Raw genomic sequence first — 21,762 nt, forward strand, 5'->3', positions numbered from 1 at the left:
TGAAAACCATAAACTCCATCACGCATAGCAGGGACTAGCTACTATGACATCCCCACTGACATCATCAGCGCCCAACAGTGGGTGTAGACCATAGTATAAAAGTATGCTCTCACACATACAAATCCACACACCCACACATACTTGAGCATCCATTTATACAAAGTCTTCGTACTGAGTTTCTATCGGCACTCCGGAGGTGAAGGGCAAACTCAGCCATGACGAAGGCTAGCACTAAAGGAGAAGGCTAATCAAAAAGTAGTCCAAATCTCTTCATTCAAACTACAACTGCTTGTGAAGTCTAAACGATTTCATTTTAGTCTCTCCCAAACGAGCATCTAAATCTAAATCTAGCTGATAGGGCAACGCACCATTTAAGATAGAAAGAATTATCGCAATACCAGTAGGCCGCAACTTGGACGAAAACTTCACAACGTAAAATTTGCATGTCCACTAATACGGCAAAAGCATATACCTAGATGAATCCAGGAACATTCCCAAACTCATCCTCTAAAAACACAACATAGTGCAGTTTCAATCTCACTAGAGTCACTCATAAGATTGAAAACCATAAACTCCATCACGCATAGCAGGGACTAGCTACTATGACATCCCCACTGACGTCATCAGCGCCCAACAGTGGGTGTAGACCATAGTATAAAAGTATGCTCTCACACATACAAATCCACACACCCACACATACTTGAGCATCCATTTATACAAAGTCTTCGTACTGAGTTTCTATCGGCACTCCGGAGGTGAAGGGCAAACTCAGCCATGACGAAGGCTAGCACTAAAGGAGAAGGCTAATCAAAAAGTAGTCCAAATCTCTTCATTCAAGCTACAATTGCTTGTGAAGTCTAAACGATTTCATTTTAGTCTCTCCCAAACGAGCATCTAAATCTAAATCTAGCTGATAGGGCAACGCACCATTTAAGATAGAAAGAATTATCGCAATACCAGTAGGCCGCAACTTGGACGAAAACTTCACAACGTAAAATTTGCATGTCCACTAATACGGCAGAAGCATATACCTAGATGAATCCAGGAACATTCCCAAACTCATCCTCTAAAAACACAACATAGTGCAGTTTCAATCTCACGAGAGTCACTCAAAAGATTGAAAACCATAAACTCCATCACCCATTGCAGGGACTAGCTACTATGACATCCCCACTGACGTCATCAGCGCCCGTGTAGACCATACTATAAAAGTATGCTCTCACACATACAAATCCACACACCCACACATACTTGAGCATCCATTTATACAAAGTATTCGTACTGAGTTTCTGTCGGCACTCCGGAGGTGAAGGGCGAACTCAGCCATGACGAAGGCTAGCACTAAAGGAGAAGGCTAATCAAAAAGTAGTCCAAATCTCTTCATTCAAGCTACAACATTCAAGAAGGCTCTGAGCAATACTTGACTGCTCTTTTTCCTACTATTTTGTACTAGCTTTTTGCATTCTTAGCACTTAGTACTCAGCAAGGGCCTTAGTGTGTCCTTTGCTTTCAGCCCACAGTGGCTTGTATGGGTTACATATATTTTGTACTTTGTCTCATAGACCCGCGAGGTCTCCCGAAGACATTAATACACCTCTCTCTCTCTCTCTCTCTCTCTCTCTCTCACACACACACACACAAACACAGGGGATTTCTCATAGGGGAATTGAGGGTCAAGGTTAAGACACCCTACCCCATCCTATTGGCTTACAGGTATGATACCTCACAAAGGGGAGGCACTATGCCAGTTCATGGCTTATCTGAACAAATATGAGGAGATGGCTGCCAGCAGGATACTTGACAAAGCATTGGAAGCTACATACACCACCAGATGGTACCGAGATGGGATGGAATGGATGGAATTATGGAAACAGCTGCTAATATCCCAGAAGATGCATGTGAGATCAGGGAATGTTTAAAAGGCATCTAATATGCAAAATGAGAACCAGCTCACATGACCTAAAAGTGGAGAACAGAAGGTGGGCAAGACCTAGAGTACCAAGAGAAGAAATAATATGCAAAATTCGCCCCGTAGAGCAGATGGAAAATGAGCACCGTGTACTCCTTCAATGTCGGACATATGCACAAATCAGAGAAAGATATGATGAAAACAGGGGCAAACTGAATTCTATTAGAGCAGACAGCTACAAAGCTAAGAAGCTATCTAAAAGAAGTTTTGGAACACCGCAACAAGGTACTCACACTAGCACACAAGCTAGCTCAACAAGTACTAGCTACATAGCAAGTTCACACTATTTCTTTCACTGGAGTTGACAGTGGTCACCAGTCCCATACATTCTGAAGGGTCTCGAGGAATTTAATACATATACCTTTGTACGACTAGAATACATCTTGAAGGGTCTCGAGGAATTTAATACAATATATCATTTCTCTCTCTCTCTCTCTCTCTCTCTCTCTCTCTCTCTCTCATGACCGTGACCCAGAGCCTGTGACCCGACAGCTCAGACAGAGGGTTGACTCACAGATCACACTTGGGGACATCCCCTCCTTGTTCAGGGTCGGAGCCCGACCGACGGGGGTCACAGTGGCCCTGGTTAGACGCAAAGCTACGACCAAGAGACGTACTAGGACTGCACCCTTGGGGGGCTGCTGCTGATGATGATGATGATGATGATGATGGTTATGATGATATCGACAATGATGCTGAGATTGATATATATAGTCGAGATATGACTATGTTGTACTTAGGAATTAGTACTGTAGTAGCCCCACTACCACAACTCATTGTATCAGGTTTTTCACAGTCATAGACCCATAGGTCTTCCGAAGACTTTAATAAACTCTCTCTCTCTCTCTCTCTCTCTCTCTCTCTCTCTCTCTCTCTCTTCCGAAGACCCATCGTATCCTCATACACTTACTTGGGGGTCATCTTCTTCGGCCCGATCTTCACGATGAGACCAGCGATGCAGGCCAAACTAAGTAGGGGATACGCCTCACTAACTCGGCTAGAGAGAGAGATCGTATCCTCATACACTTACTTGGGGGTCATCTTCTCCGGCCCGATCTTCACGATGAGACTAGCGATGCAAACCAGACTGAGTAGGGGATACGCCTCACTGGCTCGGCTAGAGAGACAATGCTTCCACTCCCACTTCCAGGACCCTCGGACCAAGGCTCTTCTCTTCGACTCCTTGGTCCAACCAGCCGGTATGTATTGCAGCCCTTGTTGGGGGGCTGACATGTCAGAGATAGAGTGGACACGGATGGAGCGCCTGCAAATCCTCATGCTCTCACGGATGATCCGAGGGAAACCGTCTGTACCACATCACATCATTCAAGCCAAGTTTGATGCTTCTCCACTCCAGCTAGATGCAGCCTTTCAAACCATCACATATCTACACCAGGTTAGATCATATGGGGACTGCACATCAGGGAGACAGAGGTTGCCATGGTTGGCTCTCGATTCCTCCATAAGGTTGGCAGCAGAGGGAGACGAGCGATGCTGGTATGCACAGACTCACATATGGTTTGTGAGACTAGGGTTTCACATCGATAGGATACCTCCTTTCAATACATTTTAGATGCCCCTCCGATACTCCCACCCACCATCCCGATCGGGCCACACACCAACCAGGTCATTCGAGAGGATCTCCTGCAGCTACACACCTTTAGAACCTGGTTGGAGCCGAGGGAGCTTCCCGTGAAGCTCAATTTTTACAGAGATTACTGTCTTCCTATTTCGGAGGAGGTATTCATCACACCACCGAGGTACACTGAGCTTCATATGCCTCACTCACTACGGATCTCCATCGGACAGTTTCGAGTATCATCACACCGCCTCCACATAGAGAGCGGCAGAGCAAAGGGGATTCGTAGGGACCATCGCTTATGCATATTGTGCGACTGTCAGGAGGTTGAGTCGGAGGAGCATTTTATTTTCAGGTGCCCAGTGTACTACGAGATCCGAGGTCGCTACCACTGTCTCCGGCTCCGGGCTCCTTACCAGATTTCTCGCCTACCTAGATCAGAGATGCCTCGCCGCCTTTATTCACGAGGGGGTCTGACACAAAGAGTACTTACTCAAGCGACAGGGCTTGGCCACATCATCAGATACCTCTCAGAGCAGGATCACAGAGTTCTTCCCATCAAGTGACATTGATCGTCCAGTCTCTAGCCGCAAACGTGACAGAGACCCCGACCCGACGACCACAACACGACACACGAGACATCGAGGGGACACACACATCACTCTGGGGGACCTCCCATCATTGTTTAGACCCGAGATACGTCCCACGGGAGTAACGATGGCTCTGGTCTTGCATCGAGCCTCATCCAGGAGACCGAGACGCATGGCACCCCTTGACGGGCGCCAACGTCCCATCACCGACTATGCACCAGCCAAGGTGACATGACATACGAAAAATTCCGTTCTGCTCCAGTCTTTTTCTTTTCATTGTTACATCCAGATGTATTTGATTATGTATGATCAGACTTAGGATTCAGCACGGGTGATGATGCTCGTTTCAATAGCTCCATCCTTACTATGATTTGTGTCAAGTTTTCTTTCAATCTCATAGACCCATCGGTCTTCCGAAGACTCTAATAAAATTTATTTCTCTCTCTCTCTCTCTCTCTCTCTCTCTCTTCTCGAGGGACATAACAGACTGGCTGATATGCTACATAGCGGGTCACCCCCAGCTTTAGGAACGTTTGTCTATAAGCTTTTCAAGCACAGGAACTCACCTAAGACATAAAGGTAGTTTCTCTTAATACCCTCCCCTCCAAGGGAGGAGTCTTTGTGTACGAGGATTTTGTATTGCTCAGGTCCCATAGGCCGATTTTTGGTCTTCAGAGGACGATAATATATTCTTCTTCTTCTTCTTCTTCTCCTCTCTCTCTCTCTCTCTCTCTCTCTCTCTCTCTCTCTCCGTGAGGCCTCCCGCGGACGTTAATACTTCTTTCTTTCTTTCTCTCGCCAACAGTCGCCAGCAAAAAAAAGGGGGCGCCGTCAGCCGCCAACAGGTCAAGTCGCCAGCAAGTCTTCTAGGTCAAGAGAGGAGGGGCGCCGTCAGCCTTAGCATACGCAGACCAGGCCCAGGGGGGTCATAACAGCAGCACACCCTAACCCCAGACTGAGCTGCTGAGCCCCTGGCTCAGTCTGGGGTGTTAGATACAGCAAAAGAGCACCCAACTTATTCACAGGCCTCCATGGAGCCTCCAAAGGTGAAGACTTTTGCCACAACCCCTATGAGCAAACCCTCCTACTCAGCCCATACAGATTGCATTACAAGCGGAGGATTAGCTCAGACCCACAAGAGCAGATATACTTTCTACAGCAGGATGTAAGGGAGCTGAGACTCATGGTTGCAGCTCTCAGGAAAAAAGTAAAGGAGATGGAGGATAATGGAAAGCAAGAAATCATATAGGAAGTACACCAGATAGATAGTGAAGCAGCACCCGCACCACAGTTGGTAACCAAAGTCCAAGACATGGTTACCAATCAGGTCAAGTCAATAAAAGAGGAAATCTCAACAACAATGGACAATAAAATCAACAAAAGTGAAGTATATGGCGAGGTACAAGAGCAGGGAAAAAGGGCTGCTAATGCTCGATGTCTACTCATTGGAGGACTACCTGAAGTTGGCATGAAGGGAGCCTGGCAGAAAAAATTGACAATATCATAGCAGCAACCCCTCAGATTGAGTGGGACTTAAAGGACATAGCCATTGTGGCTCATATTGGGATACAAGCTAAAGTAATTCTCAATGATAGGAAGGCAAGAACCAAGATTCTTGTGCAAACACATACGCTGAGAGATACCAAGGTATGGATCTCAGAGGAGCTCACCCCAATTCAGCTCAAGATGCAATCCACAGAATTGAACAAAGTGAAGGACGCTCGCAAAGAAGGAAAATGGGCTGTCTACAAAGATGGAAAAGCACTTATCAAAGACTTTAAATCCAAACCCAAGGACTCTCAGTCTTAAACTGATGTAATACAGGCCGATTATCTTATCTTACTTAGTACCATGTCGCTAATCTATAATAACTTTGGGAGTGGTATATGCACTTCCAAGAGACTCTCAGTCTATAACTGATGTTGGGGGTTTATCCTTTTTGGAGTGTGTGCTTTGTCTCATAGTCCCGTGAGAGCTTCTGAAGACGTTAATCTCTCTCTCTCTCTCTCTCTCTCTCTCTCTCTCTCTCTCTCTCTCTTGGCTCAGAGATCGAGGAGCCCACGTCCCCCTCCACCACCATAGCATGAGACAGCCAAACAGACGCAGATCCGAAACATTTTCGCCGCTCATAGACGAGCCACCACAATGCCGGGTTTCGGATTCTGAGTTCCAATTCCAGCTCTCACCCTAATTCAGATAGTACATGATATGATATGATATGATTTGACATGACATGTGTTGTACTTGATTTTGCTTGAGCTATTGAGCTCTTTATTTCAGCATAGTACTCAGCAAGGGCCTTAGCGAGCCCTTTGCTCCAACCCTTTGTGACTTGTTTGAGTTTTTCACTTTTGGTGTATTCTGCACTTTGTACCATAGGCCAGCGAGGCCTCCCGCGGACGTTAATCTCTCTCTCTCTCTCTCTCTCTCTCTCTCTCTCTCTCTCTCTCTCTCTCATGTACCCAGACTCATCGTCTGAAACAAATAGTACAATTTCAATCTCATGCTTGAAAACCATGAACTCAATCACTCAAAGCAAGGTCTAGCTACTATGAAATCCACTGACATTACAACTATAGACCACATTAGTATAAGCATATGCTCTCACAGATACATATCCACGTGCGCAAATATACTTGAGCATCCGTTTATACAAGGGTCTTCATACTACGTTTCTATCAATGCTCCGGAGGTGAACGGCAGACAACCATGACAAAGTCTCTCTTTATTCAAGCTTGAGTTTTTCATCTGTTAGTCTCTCTCAAGCAAGCATTTCCAAGCAAAAAGGCTTAGAAAACTTACCTGATAGGATACACACGCCGTGAATGGAGATGTACCCAAACTGTCCGCCCACTCAAAAAAAACAAAACAAAAAAAATTAAAAGTGTACGACTTAAAGGGGAGGGGGGGGGAGTGCGGCTAATTGGGAGATCATGGATGTTGCCACATTTTCCCTGGTATGAGCCTTGTAGGCTGATTAGGACAGTTAGTACTGGTCCTATCTAGGGTTAGCAAACTTAGGATACTTAGTCCGAAGTCAGGCCTATAAGGCTACACTTGTACTTTCATTCCAATATCCATTCTTACAAATATGAGCTTGTTTCCCTCCATTGCATTCCACTCAATAGTGTACCAGAGCCTTGTATGCTTGATCCTGCCTGCCCCATCTGCAGCCTACAAACTCCAACAGCAACTAGCTGCTTCCTGCAGCTCAGTCTCATGACCAGCAGGCACTCCAGCTGCTCCAGCTCCACTCAACCTGCACTCATGACCAGCTCCTGCCAGTACTGCCCCATTTCTGCTGTTGCACAGCCATTCGTTGCAGAAGCATCATCCATACAGTTTCTTCAGCATCAGCAATCGCTGCCTCAAGCAGCTCAGTACAGTCACAACCAGCTCCCTTAATCTACAGCTCTAGATCTGTGCTACCGCTATTGCTGCAGAGAACCTCGACCTCCAGATCTGCCGCCACTGTCCATACAGTCGAAGTACCTGCACTCAGAAAAACTTTCCCACCTGTCCATACACCTCTACTGATAGCCCACGCGGTGGAAAATGTTTTATGCTTGGGACTTCATGCATATCTTGCTTCAGCAACTCTACAATTGCTACTTCTATTTATGAGGCAGAGTACAGGGCCTTTACAACTACGGTGGAGTGTGTCTGCCTTCGTACACTCCTTGCAGATCTTGATGTCAGCCAGAGTCTTCTACTACCACTTACACTGCCAGCCAGAGCGCCTTGGCTATTGCGCGCATGTTTCATGCGCATACAAAGCACATAGAGGTTCACTATCATTATCTCAAGGAGTATCTCTCAGCTGGAGACATATGAATATCCTATGTTCCGACGGAGGACAACTTGGTATATCTCTTCACAAACACTCTACCTCGACCAAAGTTTGAAGCTTTTCAGCACGCTTTACATTTGGTACCTTTTGTTACGTGATTCTGCGATCCCTGTAATATCATAGGTTCTTGCAAGTACACTTGAGCTTGATTCCCTCCATTGCATTCCACTCAACAATGGAGACTTCTCCTTATGGTTCCTTTCCTTCCCCTCCATCACTTTCAAGTATTTAGCCCCCCATGTAGGAGATCTAAGCTCCACCTGGAACTAAGGCTCCCCATGTGTTCACAAGAAGGTTACAGAATCAGAACCACTTTGTACGCCTCAGATTATACCTTTCCCAAGAACCCCTTAGGACACTCTCAGATCGTACCAAAAGTAATTGAGCCCACATATGCCCCCTCTGGATGCTTGCCTCCAATCTCCTCCCTCCTTCCAAAAATAACATGGAATAGGGGTGCCTGTCCTTACCTTAATTAGAGAAGAGGAATTAAAAGGCCAAGTAATATAGCATTAACATAGGTTAGCTAATCCTCAACTTTGAAATTGAAGAGATGAATATATGGGGAAGAAGTGTGTACATCCCCTTAGAAAAAGGGGAGCTAGTGTCCCCTATGAACAGCCATAACTATAGTTCTAAGTTAGTACTAGAAGAGGAAAGCAATATGCTCCAGTACTCATGATAGGTGTCCCACAAGTTCCATCACACAAGTAGCTTTTTCAAGGATCTCCAAACACGTTAATGTAAGCTTTTGTTCGTGGTTTCCTTGGTATTAGATTTGCTCATAGACAAACCAACAAGAAGGGCAATGCAAGAACATTTTTTAAAACGTCAATCTTCCTTATACTATTTTGGGAAGCATTTCTTTCTAGTCTTCCATTGTATTTGTCCTAGAAACATAGCAATTCAATGCTTATAAAGTAAAATATACCTAACTCAAAAATGTCATATACTAAAAATCTTGAGGCAGTTATATCCACTATTATCGACAACTTTGAATTCCATTCCATTCTTGACTAAGCTGGCTATTATATCTATTAGAAGTTAGCTCATAGTAGATATGGCTCACCCCTCAGAGACAACATTGGACGAGATTGTCTTGATTGGTAACAATGGATAAGAAATAGCAACACAAAACCTGCACCAACACCAACCAATTTTTATAAGAAGGCTCCTCTACAGGGGGGGGGGGGAGGGAAAAAACTGCACATTATAAGATTTGATGCAAAGCTAACTATTCACTACATTTCGACTCAAACTATAACACAATGTACAAATTTGAAATTTAAAAGTGATCATGAGAGCCTAACACCAATTTCATGAAGAGCACTCCAGCTCTCTCTTTGTAATCTATGAAGCCATTTGGTTGAGGTGGATTATAGTACAAGAATTAATGTAAAAGCAAGAGGGAGCAACTATCCCTTGAAGTAGACTAGATAGTAGGTTTTTCGAAGCATCAAACCACTATTTGCATTGGAAAAAATTTCCATCACAAGGTGCTCAAACTTTTATAGAGGTTTGTTTCACGACGACATCGGAAGGACACAATCACCATGTCATTGATATTCAGCATTCGAGAAGATATGAAGCAAGTATCATTGGATGTCTAGAGCTGTTGCAGAGATTTTGTCTTGAAGTCAACATAGTTTGTTATTTTGCTTTATAAATAGAATAGAGGAATGGTGTTCCTTATATGTTGCTCTTGAATGTGAACCCCTCTAAAAACTATTAAGAAAAAATTACCCTTTATCTCCTACCTTGTCACTGTTGTACAATGATCCATTGGAGGGATCAATCGGGAGGGGAGAGTGATCCGAAACCACGCCCCTCCTGGTAGAAGCAGTAATAGCGTCCTCGGAACTCATAATAAGCAAGGAAAATGCATAAGGAGAGAGAGAGAGAGAGAGAGAGAGAGAAATTTTATTAAAGCCTTCACAAGACCAATGGGTCTATGAGACTGTGAAAACCTAGTACAAACGAGCTGTGGAGCTACTAAACGAGCATCCACACCAATGAAAAATGCAAAAATGCAGAATGATAGTACTAAGTCCTAAGTACAACATAGTCATGTCAGTGGTCGACTATATATCAATCTCATCATCATCATCATTAGGACATCAAGGTGGATGAGGCAATGGGGGCATGAAATTGGCGATAGAGTGCCGTCGGCCACTCACAGGTGCAGCCCTGGCACGTCTCCTGGTCATAGCTCTGCATCTAATCAAGGCTACCGTGACCCTTGTCGGTCGGGCTCCGACTCTAAACAGGAGGGGATGTCCCCAAGTGTGATATGTGAGTCAACTCTCTGTCTGAGCTGTCGGGTCACTGGCTCCAGGTCACGGTCATGTCGAGGCCTCGTCTCGTGGGGGTCCATGTGATCTGGTTGATACAACTCCGTGATACAGCTCTGAGAGGGATCAGCCAAGGAAAAAGTCTGCTCCCGTCTCCATGCTCAGAGTATCCTCTCGCGGTGTCTGAGTACCTCATGAATGAAACCTGCCAAACACCGATGGTCTGGGTAGGAGAGGAATTGGGTAGGAGAGAGAGAGAGAGAGAGAGAGAAAGAAAGAAAGAAAGAAAGTTTATTATAGTCTATGGAAGACCGATGGGTCTATGAGACTGGTAGAAAACTTGATACAACAAGAAGAAAGGGTGGAGCTACCAAACGAGCATCATCACCCGTGCTGAATGCTAAGTCTCAAGTAGTACATAGTCATATCATCAATAAAATGACATCATCATCATCATCACAATCCCCATCATCAGGTCGATCAATCCATGTCACCAGGCCATGCCGGCTCTGGCCAGTACAATGGGGCCTCACAAGGTGTAAATGTCAAGGGGAGATCGAGAGGGGGCGAGGTCCTATTGATGCGTAGCCAGTGGTAAAGTGCAGGCGACTGTCTGTAGGCATTGTCTATCTCAATCTCCTAGAAGTGGCTCTGCTCCTAACCAAGGCTATTGTAACACCTGTGGGTTGTGTCCCAAGTCTGAACAAGGATAGGAGGTCACCCAATGTGATCTACGTGTCCATCCGCTGTCGAGTATGGCGTTTCTCGAGCTCCGGGTCCCTACTGCGTCTACAGTCGGTGATCTGACTGGAAGAACTCCATGATCCTGCTCTGAGAAGAGTTGGGCAGTGTGTCTGAGCACTACCTCTGTTTCCTGAGAAAGTGCTCTCTATGTCGAACTGCCTCATCAATGAAAGCAGCAAGGCACCCCTAGTCTGGATACGAAAGGAGTCTGGAGAGGGGACCAAAAGCCATCTCTAAAGAGACAATGATAGCAAGAGAGGGAGGGAGGGAGGTAGGGTTGTATTATTGCCTTCGAGAGCCCTCGCACGTCTATAAGACAAAGTACAATCAATAAGGTAACTCATATAAGCCACTGTTGGCTGAAGCAAAGGCCCTTACTGAGTACTAAGCTAAGCTATTAATCTCAAAATCTCAAAAGACTCATACATGCAAAGCTAGAGCTCCAAATATGTATCCCGAGGCCATGGTGGCTCTCTGATGAGACGCAAAGATGTCACGTATCTGCGTTTGTCGAGACATCTCTCGTTGTGGCGGCCACACCCTCTGCGAGCTCTGTATCCAATTGTGTAATGAAGGGGGAAAGGGGCAATTTAGAGGACCTTTAGAGGCCTCTTAGGTGGGAAATGTGGAGGGACTATATAAGTCCCCATCCACCCCTATTTGTACAATTCTTTATGTGACATCTGATCTTATCCCCCACCTCCTTCCTCATACGTGCTGCCTCCACTCGCTCTCCCAATCTCTCTCTAATTCTCTCTTCCCCTCACCCTTCTCTCTTTCTTCCTCTTTCCTCCCTACCCCTTTCTCTCCTATCTCTCTCTCCTCCTTCGTCTTCCCTACCTCTTCTGCTTTATATTTCCGTCCATCCACAAAGTAGGACAGGATACAATACCAAAAGGTTCTCCTACTAGATGTCAAGCACTTCTAGATCTCTGAGCCCGCGTGCTCCACATCGAGCAAATGTAGACTCTGTCCAAAGTAAAAATTGTGTAGATCAGCCTACGTAGGCAGCACTCAATACAGTCTGCAGCTCTCTGTAGGTCTCCTTCACCTCCTGGGAGTAGGCCCAAGAAAGCCCTAACTACTGCTCCTGTCTGCTGTAGGTTTGCTGCTCCAGAGGATATTGATCACAACACCTCGCTGCCCTAGAAGACAGCCAAGGTCTAACCTCTAGGGAACTCAGTCTGCAGCACACCTTCCACTCTCCTTCACCCTCAATGTGAGGCCCAAGGGAGTGGCTTCTACCTGCTCCTGTCTGCTCCTGCTCTTGCTGAATGGTTGGATGAATTATGAGGCCCATGGCCTCCTCCTTTTATAGGCCCAAGGCCTGGTCAAAATAGCCCACTGGTCAGCCCTATTTTGGCCGACTCAGTCTGGCTGAAAACCGTCTGGTTGGCTGCCCCTACCAGCCCAACCAGGACCCTATATGAGGGTCTTTACTAGGCCCTTTACAGCCTTTGGCAGGGACCCAGCCCTCAGCCAGCCCCAACCAGCCCTACTGTTGGCCGACCTGTTTGCTGCGCCATCTTTAGGGTATGTTGCAGGCCATGTGCCTATTCCTGCGCCATCTTTAGGGTATGTTGCAGGCCATGTGCCTACCCACACTCCTCGCCAGATAGCTCGCCATGTAGGTGCCTGTACCCCGGGATACCCCGCCATCTTGTGCTGCTACAGATCTGCCTCTTCCAGGCCAGATCTATGCCATGTATGTATCGCCTATGTTGCAACCACTTTGATGCCTCCAGGTACTTTCGTTTTTCTCTCTGATCTCTGCCCCCATGGCAGCCATCTTGCTGCCCATGTGGCCATCTCTCAGGACCCAGGTCCACCCCCCCCATGCTCTCCTCATATGGGGGCTTACAGTTGGGGAGGTGACCTTTCCAACATGCCACTCCTGAATTGCAGCTCATTTCAGCAAGGCAAATGGCCAGAGAGCTCAGGAAGGAGCATGCCCTCTATGTATCAGTATCTCAGGGGAGTAGCATTCCCCATGTTGAGGATTGTGATATGCAGCAGTTGCTCTCGGAGTTTGCTGATGTATTTGCTGATATGCCATCCCAATTGCCTCCCAAGAGGGATGTGGATCATGCCTTTGTTCTAGAGCCTAGCAATAAGCCCATAAACAAAGCTCCATTCTGTCTCTCTAAGGTTAAGCAGAAAAAGGTGGCAGTACAGGTGCAAGAATTGCTTGAGAAGGACTTCATCTCTCATAGCTCTTCCCCTTTTGCCTCATCGTTGGCCCTCCTCACGGAGTTTCACTTGTTTCCCACACATGGGGGGGGGCTCCAAAATGGATGACTATCTCATGGGATCTCCTGCCTGCACTTCACATGTCACGGAGTTCTCCATCTCACCACCGGCTCCAAGAGCGGATCATACTTATCTATTTTCAAGTATAACTACGCACACCACACAACCACTCACACACACTCCTTATCAAGACATACATTTGGATCAACCTAAAACCCAAGTATGCGGATGGTGCACACATGCTACACATACTGTCATCGCGTAAGTGGTGCACACAATGCTACACACTCATACAACCCGCAGCCATATATCTAGCCATGTAGGAGCACACATGCATCACTACGAAACAGCGAGCACACATGCATCAGCTGCGCGATAAAAATGCTGGATCTCACTAAACTAAATACTGAAGGATTAAATTAATGGGATAATTCCAATTCTCGTAACAGTTCAGGATTCTATCAACCACCTCATTGTTACTGTGACCTCCAGCCACCTCATTCTCACTGTGATCTCCTCTCACTGGTTTAGGATATTGTCGAACACATCAGCATGTCAGCGAGTCGGTTGAACTATTGAAGGTTTCTTTTCTTCCAGACAAAGAAGAAGCACATCTGGGCTAGAGAGTGCACGTCATCCGGAGGGATTATAAACCAAAAGGTGACTGTTTGAGTGTCTCTCTCTCTCTCTCTCTCTCTCTCTCTCTCTTCTTCCTTTTTGACTTTCACCTTTGCATACGACTTTTGCGAGCTGCAAAAGGTGACTTCTTATTTTTCTTCACATTTATGCATGTATCTAAGCCTTGTAAAGCCTTTTGGGAGGTGACGGACACTTGTCCCATTGACAAATCAACAAATTCAGATTTCAATATGAGGGCCACAAATGGACGAATTCTATGCATCATTCACAAGAGCAGCCTAGAAACGTGGATCTCCATTCCAAAGATCTTCTACAGAGTATCTAGATGAGGTGATAAGGCAAAGAGCATTGTAGGATGAAAGAAAAAGGAGGTTGCATTCTCTTCAAAGAGGAAGGGAATCTTATCATTTTATGCCTTTTGGATACCAGGAAGATATGCCATCTGTGGGTGTCTTCAGGTATGATGAAGGGCGCAAAGTCAAGGGGGATTCATGAGAACTTTGGTGGCAGCAATACTGGGTTAGGTTCAACGAGTTTGTGTGCAAGTGTTCAAAGAGCCATTTAAAGATGGAGTGGTGGTCTGCTATTAGGCAAGGGTCTACCGTTCAAGAGTGTAATCAGAAGTTCTGATCATTGACTTTAAAGGTTCAAATGGCTCCAACAGTCCATATACATAGGTATGTTGATATGCATGCAGCCAGATGCCACAGTTTGGAGCATGCCATGAAATTGCCTTTATTTCATGAGCAGAAATATTTTAGTAGACCCTTTGCTTCACAATCCTTAGCTTTATCTGCAGCATTAACATTTAAGAGTCCTTCAAAGCAAGGCATTTGAGACATCCTACTAGCACAAAGCTCGCATCTCATTGTACCAAACATCAAAAGGTGTATATGAGGATACTGGAGCACCAACAACAGAGCCTCACAAGGCAATAGATTACTACCAAACCAATGCTACAATTAATCAAAATCTACACATGCACTATTACAGACTACATAGCAGCCAATGCTACTGTGAGTGGATACTGTGAATAGATTACACCACAATTAGCCTCGCCCATCAAAATGGTAGAAAACTCACGGATCTCCATGCTGAATACGACATAGCTCGCAATAAAATTGTGAGGGAATTTCCTCGTCCATTCCCTCCTTTTCTGGAATGATAACACAGTTGACATGTTGCCACACCATGCACTTGGGATCATCACACTGCAACCAAGGTCGAGAGCTTAAGCATTTCATTCATGCAAACCTTAAGATAAGAGGAAGAGAAGCAGCATGCGGGAAGGGACATGTTTGAAAAGAGAAGACAAGGCAAAGACAAACAAGGGCAAAGGTATCAATCTGACAATGATAGTAATGCCCACTCAGTCCACTAAACTACATGCACATATTAGGATGGTATCCTCTTTTATAAGCTTAATAGGCCAAGAGTGACATGGTATTATTAAGCCCCCCCCCCAAAGAATCCTTCCGCAAATTTTTATCCATCAGCTACTTCAGGGCATCCATCAGCTACTTCAGGTGTTCAGGGTACAAAAGGTCAATTTGAGAGCATATAAGACAATCAGCTCTCCAGATAGAGTCTAAGACAGTCTAGCATGATTTCTTGCAAAAATAGGGAGGACACAATACCTGTATCATCATACCGGAGTCTAACGAGCTGCCACAAGGACATCTAGTCTTTCCCTCTCCTCGATTAAAAACCTCATCTTGCTCATCTGATCGAACCAGACTGTTTGATCCATTTCCAACTGTTGTTGCCAAATCAGCAGCACCAGATCCACACCTTTTCCTGTCATCAAGGTAAACAAATCACAGCTACCTTATCACTATACAGATATCTAGATGAATCGAGGAACGGGTCCAAACTCATCCTCTAAAAAGACAACACCGTGTGCGGTTTCAATCTCATGACAGTCATTCACAAAGTTGAAAACCATAAACTTTAACACACATAGCAGGGACTCAATCTCCACCTACGTCATCAGCGTCCAAAGGTGAGTGTAGACCACTATATGAACATATACTCTCACACATATAAATCCACACGCCCACACACACTGCATCCATTTATCCAAGGATAAGTTTGATTCATCTTTTATACCTGGAAGAGACCCTTCTGGCGTGCTAATCTGCATATTCTTCTCCACTATATTACTTTCTTGCTGCTTGGAGAAAGGTGCTACTCCTGCTAACGGGCATTGGCATCCACACGTTTCATCTTTCATCCTTTCTCTTGTGAGAAGCTCCAAGTACGTTGAAATTTCTAATTGCATATTTATACCTAGAGCTTTTTAGATTGAGAGGCGTATATTGCATATGCATGCAATTAGATTACTCTAGCTCTCGATTCATGCTCCCTTCCTGATTCTCTTCAGCCTTCATGCATGTGACTACTAGTTATCTCTACCTTGGTATGTCTCTGTTTATAATTGTGATTTCATGCTAGTATTAATTCAAAAGATTGTAGCATTATTAACCTTGATGAGGCAGCTCAGCCTGTAGCTGCTCCTAGACCTTAAACCTGCAGGTTGTCGAGGTGCTGCAAAATTTATTCCAACAGATGCAGATGACACATCAATAGGTTCTTTTAATGCTTGCAGGAGAGTCACAAGTCGCAGCGCCTTCACAACAGGATGCCATCCTTTCCTCCTGAAATCTACTCAGGGGAGGAGGAGCGTGCACTTGGTTATCTGAGCTCTCGGCTTAGTAGGTGGGAGGTGCATTTTCACCATAAACAACTATCCTGACCATATTTGGACTACCCTTGTGGAGATATATCCTCGAGGGAAAGCCTTTTCATGGTAGCAAGATCTTAAAGAAAAGATCCTGCGCTCCCATGACTTGGGATGAATTCTGTTAAGCTTTCACAGCCGGAAATTGCAAGGAAGCCCCTGGGTTTCTCTATGCAAGAGTTCAGGGAGATTACCACTAAATCTATAGAGTTTATCCACTCGACTTTCCACATTTTATTCGTTAGTAGCCTTCCGAAGGACTAACAAAACTTAGGAGAAGCACATTGGAGACACTTGATCAGGTGATTTCATCTTACAAACGTTATGACAGTACTTTGGCACACAAAGAGACAAGACCTTCAACGACTGTTAACAGTGGAAAGCCTAAGGAAATAAAACATCCATAAGGAAAGCCAAGTAATAACACCAAGTCTGAAAAGGCTATTTCCGCAAAACAGACTTCCGGGCCTCTTGCACGGAAGCCTCACATCAATTCTCTAGGACAGCCTCATGCTTGGGGAAAAGGACTTTGCTTCAGATGCAACAAACCTGGTCACTTGTTGAATGCGTGCTGTTTAAACCATGGTAACAGCAAAGCTGTTGTCCACTCGGTAGAGTCAGTGTGACTCCAGATAATCCGCTTCACATTGCTAGTCTTGATGTCTCTTTTTTTAATATTAGTTGTGAGCATTGCCATCTCAAATGTCAATGCGTTTGGACCCCATGATTTGATCTGCATGGTGGATCAAATCAATGGTGCATCCAATTCAGTTCTATTAGTACTAATAATTTTAGTGATGCTTCATTCGTGCAGAGGCGAGGCATCCCTGTGGTTCCCAATAGCCACTACTACGTTGTCAATCTCGCACATGGTGCTTCAAAGTACAGAGAAGAGATGGTTCTGAGAATTCGCGCGGAGATCCAGAACTGCTCCGAGAGCTGTCCTTCCATGTTATGAGATACGATAGGATATATATTTGTTTGGGATGAAGTGGTTCTTTAGTAAGAGCCCTTTGTAAATATTGACTATTGGATCATGTAATTCACATGGAAAGCTTTGGCTCTCCATGTATTTGAACTCGAGTGCTTTTAAATGAGGAATATTTTTGTTAACATTTCACCTAGAAACGTTTTCATCAGGTCGAAACCTAACAAAACACGTTTTTTGGTGACATTGTGAGGTACCCTTCATACAACCAGGGTAGCCTTAGGATTGAGACAACTAAGACACCTTATGCCTAGGCAGCTGGATACTTCCATAAGCACAAACTTAGTGCAACCTCTTCTCCTAAACTTTGGAACCTCACTGAGGTAGGGCAACATCTGATGTCGGTTTGCATGGCACGCCGACATATGGACCTAGCTAGCCTAATTAAGCACACAAGCTTACCCTAACATCGCCCTCATAAGATTGAGGTGGAAAGCAGACCAGTAACGAAAGAAGACTGGTGCTACTCGGGGAAACCAACACAAAGACATCATCAGACAATGTAGTTGTGTGATGAGATTTCATGTACACATGACTAATTAAGATTAACTCACATGAAAAGAAACAAGATTGAACCAGGTTCTATTGGCCTGCCCTATACTTTTTCTCTCAGGTACGGAGCACTAGTGGGGGTTTTGTTGCCGGAAATGTCTCACATGCATGCACAAGCGAGAGGCGGATCGGGCGACTTGTGGAGCGGTGCATGTCAGAGTTATCCCGCAAAAGGAAACTAACAAAATAAAGCCCCCAAAAACATTTTTTCTTTGGTTGGATTCCTTCACTAAGACCTGCAAACGGCAGGCCAAAAATGCCACATAAGATGTTGATACCACCTTTGACGGTCAGCATGGTAGCACAACACTGATAACAGTATTGCTCTTTGAATCTGACCTATCAACTAAAGTTTTGCACCTTTGATCATGTGGGGAATAAGACCATATGGATACTAAACCCCATCAATCCCAGTCAAGAGGCTTACAAAAGCTCACCAGTAAGGCACCGATGGAAGTTACCCGTAATAAATCCTATTTGTGGGACTCCTCGTGTAGCCTTGTCTCAAACCAAGGTGAAAGATCAACGATCAGCTCACCCAATATGTGAGATATCCCAACCTTTTGGTCAAAGAACAATCAAAATCACTATTTTCAAGGAACAATAACAAGTGACACAATACAACAGAAATGGCTTTAGAAAAGAGACGTGGAAAACAAATACAAAATTCACAGTACAGCAGCTACAATTTCACATAGACTCAGATATTCTATGCACCAACTTAGATATGCACAAAAAGCCTTTTCAAGAGTCTGCATGGTCAAGCCAAATGGCCGACCCTGCAAAGAGATTCATGATGAAAGAGACCAAGCAGATTTTTGAATAAACAATGCAGATGGAAGCATATAAAAGAAGTATAAAAGAAGTATAAACAATGCAGATGGAAGCATATAAAAGAAGTATAAAAGGCCACTGCCTCTAATGGGATGAATTTGACAATCAGACCTGAAAACATCATCAATAACTCTAGCTACTGCCTCACGGCTCTCTGCATGTCTATTTGATAGATTTTCGGGTTTCAAACCTGCAAGAGGGCCAGGGTTCAGCATAAGTACGAAACCAGCCTATGAAGGACAAGTAGGACGGACAGCACAAAATTTCAAAAGCAGTGCAGTTCTTAATACAGCAAAAGTAAATGTCAGGACCATGGTCCTCTATGAAATATTTCCTCTTGCTAACAAACAGAGTTGAACATTTAAAAAGAGCACAGCATTCCTGTACATTTGATAAACAAGAGCGTGCAACATGCAAAAACTGCAAAGCAATGTGTCTATGGAAGGCGTTAACACTAACCAAGCTAGGAGATTAGGAGATTAATCTAAATGTTATTCCAAAGCGTCAAGAGGATGGGCAGAACTTCCTCCTAGGGACTCTGATTGAAAGCAACACATACCTTTAGGACCATGATGTCTACGTTCCGGAGCCAAAACAAGTGCCATTATTTTTTCCAAAAGAACCTGCTTCACAACAGTAGCAATACATGGATAAGACAGAACTGGTCGATTCCATTTCACATGTATCAGGCACACAGAAATGGGCAACTCCACTGGTTTGTGCCAGAAAACTCCATTTCCACACACGCTGTTAAAAGAACAGCTGTTGGACTTGCTTCCAACCAGAAAGTTCAAAATCGTGGAGCTTTTGCACTTGCAAACAAAATAAGACAGCAAGTAACTGAGCCAACCCAAAACCAAACGACCAGCCCAATGATCTCAAAAAGTACCTGCTTTTTGCCTTGTTTCGTTGCCCCAACCCGAGAAAGAACGTCCTTCAACTCGTTGATACGAAAAGTTTCCAGCTGTTGCTGCACAATTTGAATTAAAAATTCAATTCTACAAGCCGTAATGGTTTGCTACTCTCCAAAGAACAGCAGAGAGCACCTCCATATCGTCCATAATAATTTGTTTCTCATTGTTTGCCCACGTGCTTGATGGGAAAAAGGAATTTGGAAAACAAAGAGCAGTACTCCAATCAAGCTGCTTTCATAAGGCTCAGACTGGCACACGCTAAACTGTAAAGCGGGCACTCTGCAAAGGGCGTTTCATTTTCTCTTTTGCATGCGATTTCCAACCTTAACCTAACTACTCCCCCTTGATAGAGTTCGTTGTACAAATGATTCAAAATCTACACACAAAGGGTGACAACAAACGGCTGAATCCAGGTGGACCGCATTTTAGACTAGACTTACCTTGCGATCTAATAGAGAGACGTATCAAAAGAAGTTGTTTTGATCCTCGTGGAGACAATGGTAGGGGAGAGGGGCGCAGCCGAGTAGGGCGAGGGGACGCACCTTGCAGCGGAGAGCCAATTCATCCATGTTCTGGATGCCAGATTGCCCTGCAGGATCCATTACGGGAAGTCTACGCGCTCCCATTCACAAATCGATAGAGGGATCGCAGGGGGAACCTCCATGGCAAAGTGTCGGTGCTCCTGCAGTGCGGATGGGCAAGAAACTCACGGTACGGGAGATGGGTGTGAGATGGGAGAGATGAAGGGTGAAAGGAAGCAAGAATAGAAGCCAAATGCAGAGATATTAGAGAAGGACCTTGCTGTCTTTTTTTTTTTGCTCAATTGGAAGACACAAGAAAGAAGAAGGAGACACCGGAGAGAAAAAAATATTTTTTTTTCCCCCCCACACCCGGCCTTGCACCAGTGGGCAGGGTCCACTGGCATGGTTAACTCACACACACCACACACAGAAGGCCCGGCCTCCAAGGGCTTGTTTCCCCCATGGGGTGCGGTGGCAATGGGAGCAGATTCCGCCATCGATGGCCAATAGAATCCACAGAGGCTCTGCTGGTCTGTTTTGACCATCAGTGGCCAAACACCCAACAGTCATTGTCAAACTGCTGGGTGCACGCACCTGCATGGCGGGAAAATTGGCCCCAAGATTTGAACTCGTGTCTTGAGGATCGATACCAAACCACTCAGCCAAAGCCTTGGAGGCAAATAAATAAATAAAGACATTACAAGAGCCATGCTATGACCCTTAGGCCCACCCCCCACCCCACCCCGCTCACCAACACTCTCACTCACCTGCCCCTTCATGGTCCTATCGAGGGGTATGTTGCCTTGGACTGATGGGCTAGTAGCCCAAGGCCCACGACTGGGGTCGAACTCACGCACATTCTCAACACAGGCACCTACTTTGACCACCAGGCCTTCACCCTTACCTTTTCATCAATCTCACACTTACTTTTTTTTGTCGTAGTTTTCATTGCCTCTTCAATTCTTAGATTTCATCTTTCTACATCAATTATGTACCCCTCGGAGCTAATTACAATTACCTATAGCTACAAGGGTGCTCGTGCAAAAGGTTGGTGTACCCTATCACTTAAGAGCAACATGGCTCAACTTGGTCTAAGACCACTACTCAACAATAAACACATGATGGAACCCATCCTACTTCATGTTTCCTGCCTAAATGATCCTATGGCTATCTAGACTAATCTCTTCCATGAATTTCCTTCTAGATTCAGCCCAAGAGCTTCCCAAAGCCATTATTGTCAATTGGGTCACCTAGGTAGCTACCCCCTACTTGCCCTTGTCGCTCAGGACCTTGCCACTAGT

The 21,762-nt window shown here is 45.1% G+C and overlaps 1 protein-coding gene across 4 annotated transcripts in view; it reads right to left on the bottom strand.

Annotated features, from left to right (window-relative positions):
- Positions 1–20,748, bottom strand: part of LOC147902351 (E3 SUMO-protein ligase SIZ1-like) — a 45,132-nt gene extending 24,384 nt beyond the window's left edge. For all 4 annotated transcript variants that reach the window (XM_087373426.1, XM_087373428.1, XM_087373427.1 and 1 more), the window contains exons 1-7: positions 20,483–20,748; positions 19,916–19,996; positions 19,586–19,649; positions 19,138–19,216; positions 15,550–15,709; positions 14,996–15,123; positions 9,058–9,126 (exon numbers count right to left, since the gene is read on the bottom strand). In XM_087373426.1, coding sequence (XP_087229552.1) covers positions 9,058–9,126; positions 14,996–15,123; positions 15,550–15,709; positions 19,138–19,216; positions 19,586–19,649; positions 19,916–19,996; positions 20,483–20,566 — 665 coding nt within the window. In that variant the 5' untranslated portion in view covers positions 20,567–20,748. The remainder of the gene's footprint in view (positions 1–9,057; positions 9,127–14,995; positions 15,124–15,549; positions 15,710–19,137; positions 19,217–19,585; positions 19,650–19,915; positions 19,997–20,482) is intronic.
- Positions 20,749–21,762: the final 1,014 nt, after the last annotated feature.

The sequence above is a fragment of the Dipteris shenzhenensis genome, chromosome 4 (assembly GCF_047967505.1).
Source record: "Dipteris shenzhenensis isolate YYH24624 ecotype China chromosome 4, Dip_SZ_1.0, whole genome shotgun sequence".
Lineage (NCBI taxonomy): Eukaryota > Viridiplantae > Streptophyta > Polypodiopsida > Gleicheniales > Dipteridaceae > Dipteris > Dipteris shenzhenensis.